This window comes from Pteropus alecto, unplaced genomic scaffold (genome assembly GCF_000325575.1).
Source record: "Pteropus alecto unplaced genomic scaffold, ASM32557v1 scaffold79, whole genome shotgun sequence".
Lineage (NCBI taxonomy): Eukaryota > Metazoa > Chordata > Mammalia > Chiroptera > Pteropodidae > Pteropus > Pteropus alecto.
This window is the reverse complement of record NW_006494612.1, coordinates 11,604,817-11,621,429: the sequence shown is the minus strand read 5'-3', so window position 1 is coordinate 11,621,429 and position 16,613 is coordinate 11,604,817. Positions and strand designations below refer to the sequence as shown.

Genomic DNA, 16,613 nt, shown 5'->3' with positions numbered 1-16,613 from the left:
TGGGATTCTCCTATGTGGTCTGAGGTGAAGGCCCTCAGATTAAATTAGGATGGAGGAGGGATCATTCTTCTGGAGTCTTGGAGCATCGTTTGTTGCTAGGGCAATAGGTACCGACGTGGAGGTGATCAGATGGAAGAGTACGATTGTACTAGTCTTTTCATAAATAAAGTTTGGTTGGAAATTGAGTGTTTAGGAGGAAAGAGCCTATCTTTCTACTAGGCTGCTCTTTGCAAATAACATTATGCTCATGTTATATAATTCAAATATTAACCTGTAATAGTAAATTTTAAGCTCTTATTTACTTTTGTAATTGTTTCTCTTTGTCTACAAGACAGTTACAGTTGAATATAGGTATACCTCTGTATACTAAATGTAAATTTAATTTTAGAAGTACAGATCAAAGTACGTGAAATAATTTTTGTATAAATTCTATGGTACATTACTTTAACTTAATAGTCCATCTGTGAAGTAAGTCATCAAACCTTAAACAAACTGAATGATTCTGTCTAGTTAGACCCTCCACTCTCCCAGCCCACTCTCCATTCTTTAGTATTGTTTGGTTACAGCTCATGTTCCAAGTGATGCTCTTTAGACATTACTAAATCTTCAGAGTATCTTGTGAATAATCTGAAAAATAACTTCTATTCTTTTCCATTTTAATATTGTGTTTTATTTTAACTCTTTAAAAACTTTAAATTCATACATGAGAGTAGAGTAACTGAATACAGATATAAATGCTCTATGAATGACAAATATTCAGTTTTATAAGTAACCATTATATAAATAAAGGTACCTTTTCTTTTTTTTCTCTCTAACCTGCAGCTTTTAGAGGTTCATTCATTTTTCACTTAATATATACTTATTGAATACTTACTGTATTTCAAGAACTGAAAAATTGGAAAGATCCAAATGAAGGAGAGGATTACATCAGTATCCCAGCAGGAACGAGACTCTAGTACAAAACAGTGTTCTAAAATTGCTGTGGAGTGATTCACTTTCAGCTATGGTATTTTGAGATTTCAAATAATGCTAAATAAGGGTGTGAGATTTTTATATTTAACAAGAAGTTGAGACATTAATTTAACATTAGCAGCATCACTTTTTAGCTGTGGTAATTTGTTCATGGAGTGTCAAATTCCAGTTGGTAGGAAATAGATCTGTGACATGAGGCTAGATGCATTTGCAAGATGACCAAATTGTAACATAAACCACACCAGCAGATCATCAGTTTCTTCTTAGATTTTCTCTGCTAAGACCTGGAGGCCATGTAAATAGCTGTCTTTGCCACAGAAATTAGTTTGAGAAGTTGTTTTTGAAGTATGCAGCAACTCGTTGTATAGGGCATAACCTAGACGCTGAGTGATCAAGAGGAAACTGGGAGTATAGAACCCTAAGACCAAAAAGGAATTTTTGTTGAGGCTTGGTTTTGTAATCTTCCATGGGACAGTCTTCCTCTCCAGTGTTACATGGCATCAGATTCACAGACGGTTCTTTTATCTTTTAAAGTCTGATTTCTTAAATGTAGCCTGTAACAGTCTGTTTGGGCTAATTTTCAAGCATATTTTTATATTTACGAAAAAAAGATGCAATAGTGTCAATTTTTTTTGGTAATTCTCAGCTCTTAATTTGTATTGAAGATAATTTTCTTATTAATTATTCTCATTTATTTTAAATAGGAGGGACTGATAAAAATGCACTTCAGTTTAACCACATCTTCATTAGTTAGTTGTATTTACTAAGAAATAATAGGGCTGTTGAATAATATAAATTTTGAGGTCATCTTGTGAATAATATATATCAGAAAGGAAGAAAAATCAGAAAAGTTACCATTTTGTGTATTATCTTTATCTTATGAAGAAACTAAGGGTATTTAAGGTAAAGACTTGTTCATTCATTTATTTATCCACATGGGCAGTATTTATTTAGTGTTTATTATATGTCAGATACTGTGCTAGATGTTAGAATTAAACAAACATTTTCCCTATTCATTGTACTGAAAGTCTAGTGGAGGAGACAGACAGGAAGTAATTATAAAATATGACGAGCAATATGATCGATGACGTACACAGGGTAGAGGGACATACCTAAATCAGATGGATAAGGAGAGGGACCTCTGGCAGAAGTGATGTTTAAGCGGAGGCCCAAAAAAGTACGTAGGAACTGGCAGGGCAAAGGGGCGAGGGAAGGAGAGTAGTCTAGGCTGAGAGAACAGCACGATCAAAGACTGAGAGGTGACGGAACATTCTGAGAATGGATCATAGGAGAGTAAAACTGGATGCCAGGGCACCACTTGCATTAAGAGCCAGTGGTGACTTGTTCATAAAAAAAGACAGTGGGAAAGGAGAAAATGAGTAGATTCAGGAGATATTTAAGAGACGAAAACCGTACATTCTTTTTGAACAGTTTTAATTCTGATGGAATTTACATACCATACAATTCACCCATTTAAAGTACACAGTTCAGTGGCTTTTAGTATATTTACATAATTGTATACCTTTCACCAGTGTCAATTTTTGGACATTTCATTACCCCCAAAAGAAACCTCATTTCCCTTAGCCATCATCCTCCAACACCCCTTTTTCCCAAGTTCTAGGGAACCACTACTAATACTGGAGGATGTCATAAAAATTTCCCAGGGCTCTCTTTTCTTTGCTTGTGTATTTTATTATGGTGATTAGGTTTTGTTATTGTACTTTGCCAAATGGTTTCTTTAAAACACCTCATCTTAATGTAAAATATCCTCTTGTTCTTAATTTTCATTTTTTTCTTTCTTTTTTCTTTTTTTTTTACAGAAAATTTCAAACATATACCGAAGTAGAAATAAAGTGAAGTAGTGAACCCACATGTACATCTCACTGAATTTATACAATTATAAATTACAACACTTGACAGTCTTATTTCAGTTGTTACTTCTCTGCTTGCTCTCACATCCTTGGTAGTATTTTTAAGTAAATTGAGAGCTCTCTCTTAACCTTTTAGTATAGCAGTAATATTTATTGAATATTTACTGCATTCAAGGCACCATGATTAGAGGTTTACAGATTGTTACAGTTAACTCAAAAATTAGATGTTAGGTATAATAATATGCCTATTTTATAGGTAAAGTAAATGATATTTAGGCCATTCTCTAACCTGTTACCCTTGTTTCACTTTTGTGTGGTCAGTTCAATGGTGAATAATCATGTTTTGCAACCTCTTAACTTTGGAACTTTCAGGACTCTGATAATGCATACTCCAATAATATGGCTTCCAGATACTACCTGGATTAGTTGGTCAGTTGGCTTTAATAACTACCGTAAATTTTTGCAGTATGAAGTTTTGTACCTTATACTTGATTTAAATTTTTTCATTTTAGAAATCCTTCTGAATTAAAATAAAATTATCTTTTTTTTACTGATGAAAAATTAAGACTTAGAGGACGTTAGTAATATACCCAGGATTGCAGCTATTTAAGAGATGGAGCTGAGATTCTTCAAGTTAACTCCAAAACTCTGCTCTTAGCTCCACCATATTAGATATCTGTACTTGGAAGGGAGAATCTAGAGGGGAAGAAGCCCTAAGTGTATGTAGTGTAGGATAGTTTAAGTAATACTAGACTGAGAAATAGGAGACCAGGATTCTATTTTGAGACTGTACTTGATCAAGTAATTTAACCTTTATGGACTTTAGTTCTTCATTTGCATATGGGAGTAGGTCAGAGGTTATGTACAAAATACTCTTTTGCTTGTGAAATAATTTCAAGGCAGTCTTCAAAACAATTATGATTTTCTTTTTTTTTTTTCTTTTGCCAATCAAATAACCCTTTTCCTTTGCTCTGCACCTCTACTTAATTTTCTTGTTAATTTACATTGTTGCTTAAAATGAAATATTTAGATTATAAATTATTTAACATGGCATATAATGGCATCATACAGTTAGTAATTTTGCAGAAATTAAAATAGTGTTTTGGAGGTATATTTTGTTTCTTTATGGATCTCATTTTTACCTTCAGTATCATCCATCCATCCATCCATCCATCCATCCATCCATCCATCCATCTATTCTTTTTTATTTTTTTGCTGTCATTTTGCTTCTTGGCCTGGTAGAATATGAATGCCTGCACCTGACCAAGTTGAGCTGAATTTAGTTTGTTTTAGAGACCCATAATGAACCCATGTTCTTTTGACTTGGAAAAGCTCTGCAGTCACACAGCCGTGGGTTTAGGAAAGAGATCAATGACTCTGCATCTCTTCAGACTTGCAGATAGATAGGAGACCAAATAATTTATTGTCTGCTCTGTTATAATGTAATAATTTTGTTTCTGAGAAAATTTGCATTTTCAAAAATCACATCCCATAATTTAAGAGATCCAGTTGTAATTTGATTTGTAAAAATTTTTATGAAAGAGAAATAACACTTAGGGCTCTTTGCAAGTAAACTGCCTGGTGAGACTTAATTTTGAATTGAAACCGGTGGGAGATATCCAGAAAATGGTACAGTTGAATAAAATTTTAAAAGGCATTGAAGAAAAAAATATTGTTTTGTGAAAATAAAAAAGGGATCTGTTTTTACTGTCCAGCTTTTAAAATTGAATTTCGCTTTGAATTCTTGATCTCTTAAAACTGTACTTAGGTTATCTTTTAACTAAATTGTCAATAATAATCTGGCTGGAGACCAGAAATGCCCCCCCCCAAACAAAAAAAAAACAAAACAGGTTTTTATCTTGTTTTATATAAACTTCTAGAAAGAAGTTTCTTAGTTTGTTGTGAATGGTAGCTAAGAGACAATGTACAAAAAGGGCTTTGAGACCTAATTTGTGAACAGTAGACTTCTGTAATTGTTTTCAACAAGTAATTTTAGAACTTTTAGCTCATTTTCTGTTTTAATAGGATTTGAAGTGGCTTCATAAAAAATACAATTGAGAAAAAATATAAAATCAAGAAAACTGTGATTGGTATTAATAATTAGATAATAAAATGAGAACCGAGATTTTCACAGAATCACATCCTCTTAGGCCATATTTTTGGCTCTATTGAAACAAGTTTTTTTACTCTCCTTAAAATATAAAGAATAAAAAGCAAACAGTTCAAGAAAACATGCTTTTTATGATATTGATACCTGACATACAGTTTTCCTAATGTTCTTGACAGTTTTTGAATGATTCTTTTTTGTAATCATTCTCAGACTCAATGCAGGTACTATAATGCCAAAATAGGACTTAATATTTTAGCTATAGCTTTTGTAAACATTTAGCTAGATTAAAAAATTATTTGGAAAATTCTGGTCTTTCGAGTGGATTTTCATGTACTGTGATGATTGTTTATATTTTGATGCATTTTTAAAAATCCTACTGTATACTTTTTCTGCTTTTCTTAAGTTTCTTTCCATCTTGGTTTCTTTTGATTTACTCTTTCCTTTATTCCATTTTATTCTATTCTATTAGTTTTAGAAGTTATACACTTTACCTCTTAAAAATATAGCTTTATTAAGATATAATTCATATGCTATACAGTTCACCCATTTAAAGTATACTATTTAATACTTTTTAATATATTCTCAGATTGTCCAACTGTTACCACAGTCCAACTTAAGAGCATTTTTAGTTTTCCCTAAAAGAAATCTGTTAGGTGTCTGTCACTCTCCCATCTCTCCTAGTTCTGAGTAACCGCTAATCTTTCCATCTCTATAGATTTTTTTTAATCTGGGCATTTCATATACATGGGATCATCTAATATGTGGTCCTTAGTGATTGACTAATTTTCACTTACTATAATGTTTTCAAGATTCATTAATGTTGTAGCAAGTATTAGTAGTACTTCATTTTGTTTTAGTCCCATATATTAGTCCATTGTTTATGCAATCATTGTCCTTAGATTTTTTTAAAGATTTAATTATGTTGACTTTTAAACAAAATCTTTTTGTTTTCTTTAACAATTCAGGCCTATTTTTCTTTCTTCCTGAAAGAAACCAAGGGAATTTTAGTGGTTCTTCTAGTGAGTCTTGGTAATAAGCTTGTTTTTGCTTAGTTGAAAATATATTTTGCCCTCGATTTTGAAAAATAATGTACCTTTCCAAACAATTGTTGGGTGCCAGTTATTTACTCTTAACCTTTTGAAGATGTTTCACTGTGTTCTGGATTCCAATACTGCTGTTGAGAAGTTACTATCATTCTGAGAGTTCTTTTATTAATAGTCTGCCTTTTCTCTGACTCCTTTTTCATTGTCTGGTTTTTGTAGTTTCCTTATGATAAACTTTAGTCTTGCTCTGCAGCTGTATGTATAATAGTGAAATTGTAAACTCCAAAGAGAAGGATTATATTCATATTGTGAATGATATGTTTGCATTGTCTTTTCTACCTAACATAGCACCTTGTGCATAATACCCTCCTAGGAGATTCTTAGGTTGAAGAATTGTTGGACTCTGTATATAACATTTTTACTACCAGATTTTAGTTTAGATTATTAAAAAAAATTTACCTAAAAATATTGCAAATGACTAGAATTTTTTTTAAAGGATGTAGTTACATGTATCATTAAAAATTTTTTACTTGTGATTTGATTGTGGCATTAGCAGGAAAGGAAAAAGTATGGTGTTGTATAAAAACCAAATTATTGACTTTAGGTTAGAGTTAACATTTTTGTTTAAAAATATAAAATATAATAATATTGACTGATAGATATATTTAAGCTGTTACATTTAAAATCAATATTTTGATACAGTGTTATATAATTTTCTGATTATGTTTTTTTAGCTGTAAAGACTCAGTTTATTGTTATAATATAGGTCTGGAGGATGTGTTCTTTTTGAATTTAATTCTTTTCCTTTAAGAAGGCTAAAGCAGAGATAGACTATTCCTATATATCAGAAGATAGAATCAATGAATTCATCCATTACCAGATAAGAGTAACATGACAGTAAAACAAAAGGTTGAGATTTGTTCAGAATTCATGGTATGTTTTCTTCAATATAATTTACTAGCATTATATCAGGTTACAACAATGTCTTCTTTTATTTTTCCCTTACTGAAATCTGTCTGAAATCTGTCTGAAACCATTAGCTCTTCTTTGCTCTCTCTGAATACTATAAACCCTGTCTCTGGTTTTTAAAAGAACTATTCTCTGCTGGTTTCAGATTTCATTGTTTTAACTTAGATATGGGCTACATGCCATTGTAATAATTTGCATTTGAGATTTGTGGCTACAATTAGATAGTATAATAAAGCACATTGCATTGCATCTACCTCTAATTGACTGTGTTTCCTTAGGGAAAAATAACATTTTAATGTGTTAAAAATGTTAAAATTAATATTTTCTGGACCTATCTCTTTCTAAGATATATGGTCCTTTTTTCAGAGATTCATACTGTCAAATATTTAATTCCTTGTTCATTTATTATTTATATTGTGTGTGTGCATGTGTTTGTATGTACATATGTGTGTGAATACATTAAGCTTTAATCTTTAGTTTTTACACTAATGAATTCTGAATGTTATAGGAAATCAATTTTTACACTAGAACTGAGATGTTGAACTTGGAATATTTAAGCTTGAAGGCTTCAGAACTGGAATGAGACTCAGGTGGAATGATGTTGTAGTGAATAGAAATGCAGAATCACTTATTAAAAAGTGTTATTTCCTGAGCCCCTCTCTACTTTAATGGAGTAGGTAGGGCTCTAGATCCCAAATAACTTATTTTGTATGCTGAAGTTTGATAACTTCAGATAAGTGACTTTTGGAGTAAATACTATCCTCAATGTAATGTTTTTTGAACAGCATATATCAACTGTTTTCAGAATTGTGGAAGTAAATACTAGTCTGATATGGAATTGGGTTCTTATTACCAATTGTTGATTTTCTGTGCAGTTGGGAAATAATGAGCTAGCAAAGGTAGATGAGAAAGTAGCACATTATCAGATATAAGTAGCAGCCAAGACTGATGATCTCTGCTCTCAGAGGTTTCAGCTGTGACATGGAAAGTGAGACAGTCAGTCACCTGATATATTATTCATACTTTAGTAACAGTGTACTTTGAGATATTTCAAACTCTTTGAGGCCACAAAACAAAACATCTTTGCAGAGGTTTGTACAGATTGTAAAGTTATGCTCCTTGAAAAGAAATTAAAACAAGGCAGGTATGAAATAAAATGTGAAAGCATCTTTCTCCTATTCTTCTGTTTCCACTATGCAAAGTTTACTTTTAAATTTTGGGTGTATTCTTTCATACCCTTTCTTTGCTCATGATTATATATATATTTGCATACATATTTTAAATATTAACATATATGCAAGATTTTCAAAGTCTATATAACACTTTTTGTTCTCATCATTGCAGAATATTGTAGCCTTTAATAATTTTATAAATCTGATAAGGGAGTGTGCTTTACTATTAGTGAGTTTGAACATCTTTTTTTTTTTTTTTAACATGTATATTTTAGTTTGCATTTCTTGTTTGGTAATTTGCTTATTGATTTCCCTTGCCTATTTTAAAATTGAATTGTTAGGTTTTTTTTTTTTTTAATTTTTGAAGTTCTTTGTATCATATAGACATTAGCTTTTTGTCTTTTATATTGAAAATAACATTGGTTTTTAGCTTTTTAAATGGTGTAATAATAACTAACATTTTGCTTTGTGACAGGAGTTCTTCTGGATCCTTTATGTGTATTATTTCAGTTAATCTTCACTGTTCTCATCTCCACTTTATGGATGAGATGACTATAATGCAAGGAGGTTAAATAACTTATTTGAGGACAGGTAACTACTAAGTGGTAGAGCCAGGATTTGAATCTAAAACAACTGATTTCAAAACATTACACTCAACCTTTACACTATACCTTTACCTAAAATTTTTTTAAATATAAAAAATAGAAAATTTCAAATTTGATATGAAAATTTTTGTTTTTAAAAAAATTAAAGATATTTTTAAGAGGCTGTGGTGATTTTAATACAAATGTTTCTTTAGGCATAGTAACACAAGCATCTATATGATAAATAGATGTAATTCTATAATATATTAATACAAATATTCCATAGACTTTTAGGAATATTTGTTCTATTTCTGTAGGAACATAAACTGACCTTCAGTAGCATATTTCACTCTATTTTCTTCTGCTGACTTCATAATAGCCTGTTAATCCTCCTGTTGCCAGTCATTTCGCTTTAATCCATCTTCAGCACTGCTACTGGAATAATCATCGTAAGTGCAGTTTTGATCCTGTCACTCTTTTGGAAACTTTCAGTGATATCACATTTCTTGCTGAATGAAGGCCAGGCTCTTCCCTTAGCAGGGCATTTGAAGACTTGGACAACTGTGCTCCACCTTTATCTTTCAAGATTTAGCTTGAGCAGCTTTTCTTGATACTCTATACTGCAGAGAAATGGATAGTTTGTTTTTCTTCTATTGGAACTACATTCTCTGGCTTCATGCTTGGATCGGGTAGTGTTCTTAATCAGCAGAAGAAGCTGACTGACTGATGGAGTAGATAAGAAATTTGTTTAAGTGTGTGTGGTACCTCACACAATTTTGAGGGCGGGTTGGTGAATCAGTCTTAAGGTTAAGCTTGTAGGTAAAATGCCTCAAATCATCTCTAAGAACTGTCACTCTCCTGGCCCATCAAGCCCTGGAGGAAACCAGCAGTCCTGCCCAACTGCTGCCACCTCTGGGCTGGAACTTGATTAGGCTACTTCTGTTGCTGCCATTGTAGAAGGCTGATAACTCTGCTGTTGCCCATGCCAGGCAAAAATGGTAACTCCACGCAGAGCCCACTTTCTCACGCGACTCACTTCCATACTGAAATCTTGCGCACGTGCTTCTGAATGCTTACATAATAGTTGCAGGGTATCTGTTGGTAATTTGAGGTCTAACATTTATTTGGGAGGTTAGACATACAGTGTGGGAATTTTCCTGAGTATAAAAAGATTTTGCAGAAGTCGATGAGAAGCTTGAATGTGATAAACATCCACTATACTTCTTGCTGTATCCTTTCATCTGTAATATTTCTCTCTCTTCATCTCCAGGTGAATAAATTCTGTGCAAAGACTTACTGGAATTCAATTTTTAAATTAGTCTTCCTAGTTTGAATTTGAATTTTCTTATGACTTTCTCAACATTTTTTTCCCATTACTTTATTTCTTTAAAACAATATAAAAGCTCAGAAGCAATATATTTAAATATATTCTAGTATGAGTCAAACAATATGGAAAGATATAGAATAAACTGAGGAAGTTGCTTTTCACTGCTCACCTCCTCTCCCCCCACACTTCAAATTGCTATCCCCTTTCTACATATCCTCTGATAAAAATTATAATCTTTGCTTTTAATTTGGCACATTTGATGATTATTTTGTACTTGATGGTAAGTCCATTGAGTATAGAGGCCCTTATTTATCTTTTGGTTGCTGGCATAGAGCCTACTAAAACTTTCCGTTTGTAGAACAATATTAAATGAAGACCTGACCTAAAGCTATAGCTATGTAATAATTTTGGAAGTGAAAACTTACAACTTGGGGATTTAGTGGCTGTACAGAAAAAGATAGGAAACGAAGTATACTCCAAACAAGAGTATATTTCTCTAGCTTGAGAAATAAATCATTGGCGATGGTATTAAGGAAGAAAGACATAAGAACTATTCTGTATCTGTAGAAATATTGTTAAAACCTTTTTTGATTATTTTCCAATATTGCAGGAACTCCTTTACCCATATTTCTGATTTGAATTAGTTTTGGAAAAGTGCTAAAATGTTCAGATTTGGCATAGATTTCTGTAGTTTAGGAAAGATACTGAAAAATACCACTTTCTTTTAGATTTGTGTCTGTCTTTAATGCTGGATTGTGAGTTTGACTGCTTAGTGGGGAGGTGGCTTTTTCTTTTAAAGGCACAGCACTTAGATTAGTGAATATAAACCTGTTTCAAATCATTTTTCATCTTTTGGTAGATGGAAAATGAGGTATATATTTTTTCATGTATACATTTTTCAGATGATAACTTTTGAAAGTTTGATCTGTTTCAGATAAAGTAATAATAGTAAGAATAATATTCTAATTTTGATAAAGTGCCTCTGAAAAACTGGTGCTGGGAAACCATATTAAAATTTTTGTTCTGGAATTTTGCATTTTGCCTCATCCTCCTCGCCTCCCCCCCACCCCCCGTTAATTACAACTAATTTGGCATTCTTTTCTCTTTCCAGATCATTCAACTTCAAGTGGCACATTATCTTTTAAGCCTAGTCGGTCATTGGTTACTCTTCCTACTGCCCATGTCATGCCGTCTAATTCCAGCGCTTCAGTTTCCAAACACAGGGAATCATTGACATCAGATGGCTCAAAATGGAGTTCAAGCCTCATGCAGACGTTGGGAAACCACAGAAGGGGGGAGCAGGACTCTTCACTAGACATGAAGGACTTCCGGCCCCTCCGGAAATGGTCATCTTTATCCAAACTCACTATCCCGGATGACTGCAGCCAGGATGGCATTGCACACACCGAAATGTTAAGGAGTGATTTGGAAAAGACAGGGAGAGGCAAGGCTTTAACTTCACAACTAAGGACAATTGGGCCTAGCTGCTTACATGATAGTATGGAGATGCTTAAGCTAGAGGACAAGGAAATAAATAAAAAACGATCATCAACTCTGGATTGCAAATATAAATTTGAGAGCTGTAGCAAAGAGGACTTTAGAGCTTCTTCCTCTACTCTTAGGAGACAGACCTTAGACATGACATATAGTGCCTTACCTGAAAGCAAGCCGAATATGACAGGCTCAGAGGCTTTTGAACCTCTGAAATATTTAATGCTTGGTCAGCAGGCAGTAGGTGGAGTTCCCATTCAGCCATCTGTTAGGACGCAGATGTGGCTTACAGAGCAGCTGCGGACAAACCCTTTGGAAGGTAGAACTACAGAGGACTCTTACAGTTTAGCTCCTTGGCAACAGCAGCAAATTGAAGAGTTTCGAGAAGAAAGTGAAACACCAATGAAGGTAAGGCTCAAAATCTAGTGTTTGCTTCCCTCCAGTGGATATCATGAGCACAATAGCACACTTGCCGTAAGCATACAACAGTGTGTTCACACATAGGGATTGCTTTTTCTTTCCCCTGAAAGTAAATAGGTGTAGATATTATAAATTCCAAAAGTACTGCATTAGTAAACAGAACTTAAAAAATATTTGAGGCTGATTAACATGAAAAACTTCAAAAGTTTGTATCTAACTTGGTCTTTACTTTTTCTCGTTTGTTAAATGGACGTAAAAATAAACAAAGCAAAACATATTCATTCTAAAGAAACTTGAAATGGGAAGAAAGGAGCCGACATAGTATCATAGAACATTAACTTGGGAATACAAAGTCTTGGATATTGTTTTTGCTTCTGTCACATTCAGAGCCTGGATGATTCTCTACCTAATCAATACTTAATATTTCTGGGCTTCAGTTTCTTATTCTTTTAATTGAAATATAATTGACAAGATAACTAGTTTTAGTCATAGAACATAATGATTTGAAATATGTATATATTGCAAAATGATCACCACAGTAAATCTAGTTTACATCCATCACCATACATAGTTACATTTTTTTTTCTGTGATGAGAACTTCTAAGATTTACATTCTTAGCAACTTTCAAACATGTAGTACAGGCCAGGCCCCCAGCCCCAGCCTCTGGCAACGACCACTAATCTATTTTCTGTACCTATGACTTATGTTGCTTTCATGTCTTGTCATTGTAAATAAATACTGTTGCAGTGAATATGGAGGTACATATTTCTTTTGGGGTTAGTGTTTTGTTTCCTTTGAATAAATACCCCAAAGTGGAATTGCTGGGTCACAAGGTAGTTCTATTTTTAATATTTTGAGGAACCTCCATAGTTTTCCATTGTGGCTGTACCAGTTTACATTCTCATTAACAGTGCACAAGGGTTCCCTCTTCTCCACATTCTTGTCAGCACTTATCTCTTATCTATACTTTTTTTCTTGTCTATACTTATAATAGCCATTCTAAAGGGTGTGAGTTTATATCTCATTGTGGTTTGATTTGCATTTTCCTGACGATTAGTAATATTGAGCACCTTTTCATGTAAACAAATTAATTCTATCAAAAAGGGCAAAATTTTCCTAGAGCAAAAATTTTATTTATTACTGCTACTAATAAAAAATAATGCAGATTCAAAGAATGTATTCTATGAAAGGGTAAGGAGATGACTTATCTAGGAACCTCACAAATCTGAGTACAGTCTCAAAACATACACAACCTGAAGTGCTACATTTACAGGAGAACCCTTAACACATCCCATGTGCCGCCTTTGCTCTTATTTTAGACACAGTTCTAGACTATATATTTAAAGCACATAACCAGAGGCATAATTATGATGTCTAAATTACAAGTCAGTAATTTAACCAGATTTATTTGTGATTTATCAGTTTAAATGATTGAAAGATAAGAAACCCAAGTTTAAAAATACTATATATTTAAGTTCTCAGATGTTTGTGATTAGGGTTACTTCTTCAGGTGGTGTCTTTACACAGAATGGGAGGAGTTGTCCAGGGATCCAGGGAGTCTGAGTGTTCTACTCCAACCTGAAGTAGGTAACTGAGAAAATTGGGTGAATTTAAAGGAATAAGTATTAATTCATTCTTTATCTGCTTGGAGCAACCTTTGCTATAAGCAAAGTTTTTCCCAACCTTGACAATACAGCGAGGGTAGGGATCTTGGAGGTACTTTGTAGAGTAAAACTTAATTTTAAATTTTCTCAATGCACAGTAGAGGATGGCTGTTAAGGGACAAAATTTGTATGCACCCTGGAAAGTCCCTCTTTTTGATTAACCATATTTGGGATGATCTCTTTATAGTGATTTTAAGTTTTAGAGTAGAAAGATGAAACTATGTAAGGAAAACTTTAGACACTTCAGTTGCAATATTTAAATGACTGCTTCTCTTCTGATTCCCTTCTTGGACTGTTACAGGAAAAATTCTTAAATACTTTCTCCTTGGAGTGTCCAGGGTCCAAGTACTATCTTTACTTTAAAAGCTCTCACCTTAGTTGTTTCTTAAAAGACTGTTTAAAAGATTGACTTCCTTTTAGCCTAATTTTTACATGAAGGAGAGAGCCACAGTAAGAATCATCTTATTTTCTCCCATTTGAGAATGTGTGTGATTTTTAAGCACAGTTGTTAAACCCTCAACATGACAAACAGCAACTCTATTACAACAAAGAAAAGGAATTTAGCTGAGAGTCACTAACACCACTGTAGATTTATATAGACCTTTGTAGCTCTCAGAGTATTTTATCTCAATTGATCCTCACAGCCTCTAAACCCTTTTCTTTCTCAAAAGGTTAATATTGTAACATGAAAGTTTTACTCTTCTTAGAACTCAGGCCAGAATAATTAATTGAGTCAGCCTCACAATCTTATATGTATTGTGTTCCTTGATCCCCATAGTTTGCTACTAAATCAGCTGCAGTGCAGGGAATTTAGTACTCTGAAGCATTTTTCTTTGTGAATGAAGAGAAGCCATCTGTGCCCTCAGTTGGTTAGAGTATAGGCCTCCATGTGCAATGTCCACCAGTGTCTCTCATTCTTTCCTGTGTTCTGTATCACCCTTCTCCTCCCACCCTCCCCCAAAGCTGTCTGACCTTCAAGGACTATGACGGAAGAAAAAAACAAACAACACAGTCTTGTTTTCTTTTTGTAAAGGATGTATCCCTTTCCATGCCCCTCTTGCATTTCTTTTTTTCTTGGGGGAGGGGTGGTAGTGGGTGGGAAAGGAATGGAGGGTTTGTACACACAATAGTATCCACTGGATTTCTGTAAGTTCACAGTGGATCTTCCAGACAGTAGTGAAAAGGGGGTTTCTTTATTGATAAAATTGTTTATCCTCTTTTCTCTTATATTCTCTAGGATATTTTTAAGTTCTGGGTTGCAGCCATTAAAAAGAGGAAAATAAAATTTGGTGCCTATTTAAATCATGGAGGGGTTTGAGCAGCCAAGATACAGGCTCCTAATGATTTTAACATATTTCACTGAAAATTTTCTCTCATATAAATCAAAAATATAAATAAAAATTTTGATAAAAATGACAAATGACTTGGATTTTGTCTAACTCGATATCAGAATGAAAAAGTTTTAACATGAGAGTGTTTTATGTATTCTATTACATACTCTGAAAAGAAAGTTTTATTATTTTGTACGGTTTTGTCTTTTTTTTAATATTTAAGATAATACTCATTTAAAGATGTAGGCACTATCACACTCTGAATAGATAGGATATGCCATTATGACACATTCATTAGTTAAAAAGCAAATAAATGATTTTTGTATGCATGCTTTAATAAATAACATGTTTGACTTTTATTCATCTGTCAACTTTTCTACATGGTATTGGCATATAATTTTTAGACATTTTAAAGTGTGTTGTTACTTATTGAAGATCTTTTTTGAAAATTTAACATTTTTCCACTTTGCCGTAAGACGCAAAAGTAATCAAAGGATAAGTAATTTCTAGGTAGAAGGAAATTCATTATTTTATGTAAGTCTGCCCTCTTGTGTCAGTATTAGGAAATCTTGATCTTATTTTATATGGGGAGTGTCACTGAAAACAACTTACAAAATCAAAACTGCTTATATTAGATTTTTTATGGTCATATCAGTCATGAGTATATTAAAGAATGATATTAAAGAACTTGGTTACTTTTTGCATTTCAAGAAGGTTCTTTTTAATATAATATATTTTATTAAATATAAAAATTTAATATGATTTATATTAAATGAACATTTTGAAACAAAATATAAAAGCCACATTAAACATTTAAAAATTACTTCATTTTTAGGATTCTGTAAATTAAGTTTAGAATTTATTCTATGGTAGAAGGTATTTGAGAATTTGGTATTTAAAAATTTTTAAATACATTATTTTATTATATCTTACTCTTTATACATCATGATGAATAGTAAATAAGTTTCATTTAAAGAATGGGTTTTTGTTCTACATTATACCTAAGTTACAATATTCTGTAATCATCAGGTAGTATAAGGTTTTAATTTCTATTAAAGGCAGAATGAAAAAAAATCTTCCAGTTTTATTTAGGAGAAACCTCATATCTTTACAGTTTATAGTTTGAAGTTGATGTTGTAGTGCATAATATAATAAAAGGAATAGAGATATTTCAAATTTTCCACTTATTTTTAAGAGCATGCAGATAATTATAGAACTCGGTTACTTTTTGCATGGGCAGTTATACCAGTGAAGTGATTGTATCTTTTATTTATAAGCTTTCTATTTGATATTAGGGATCATCAACCCGTAGGTGAAGCTTTGCTCAGGAAATCCCCATCAGTATGAGATCTCTTTTCCCTCTGTTCCTCAGGTGTCAGTGAACTGCCCTCCAACCCCATCTCCTGTACTGCTCAGGGATTCAGAAAAATTTGTTTCCATCACTATTCAACTAGCAGCACTTGTGTTACAAACCAAGGTCAATATTGACTTTTCAAATTCTTTTAGTAACCATATTTTAACACATCATGTAATAAATCACACATTCTCAACTTTTTAAATAATTGCTATATTAGTAATATGTTTTGAACTGTGGTTAAAATTATTAGATGATGCAGTATAGGTGTAAGCCATTTTAGACTTAATTTTAAACTGAGTCA

General features: G+C 32.8%; 1 protein-coding gene across 4 annotated transcripts in view; it reads left to right on the top strand.

Annotated features, from left to right (window-relative positions):
• Positions 1-16,613, top strand: part of CEP85L (centrosomal protein 85 like) — a 125,201-nt gene that overhangs the window by 31,414 nt on the left and 77,174 nt on the right. For all 4 annotated transcript variants that reach the window (XM_006926125.3, XM_015600122.2, XM_015600121.2 and 1 more), the window contains one exon: positions 11,160-11,947. In XM_006926125.3, coding sequence (XP_006926187.1) covers positions 11,160-11,947 — 788 coding nt within the window. The remainder of the gene's footprint in view (positions 1-11,159; positions 11,948-16,613) is intronic.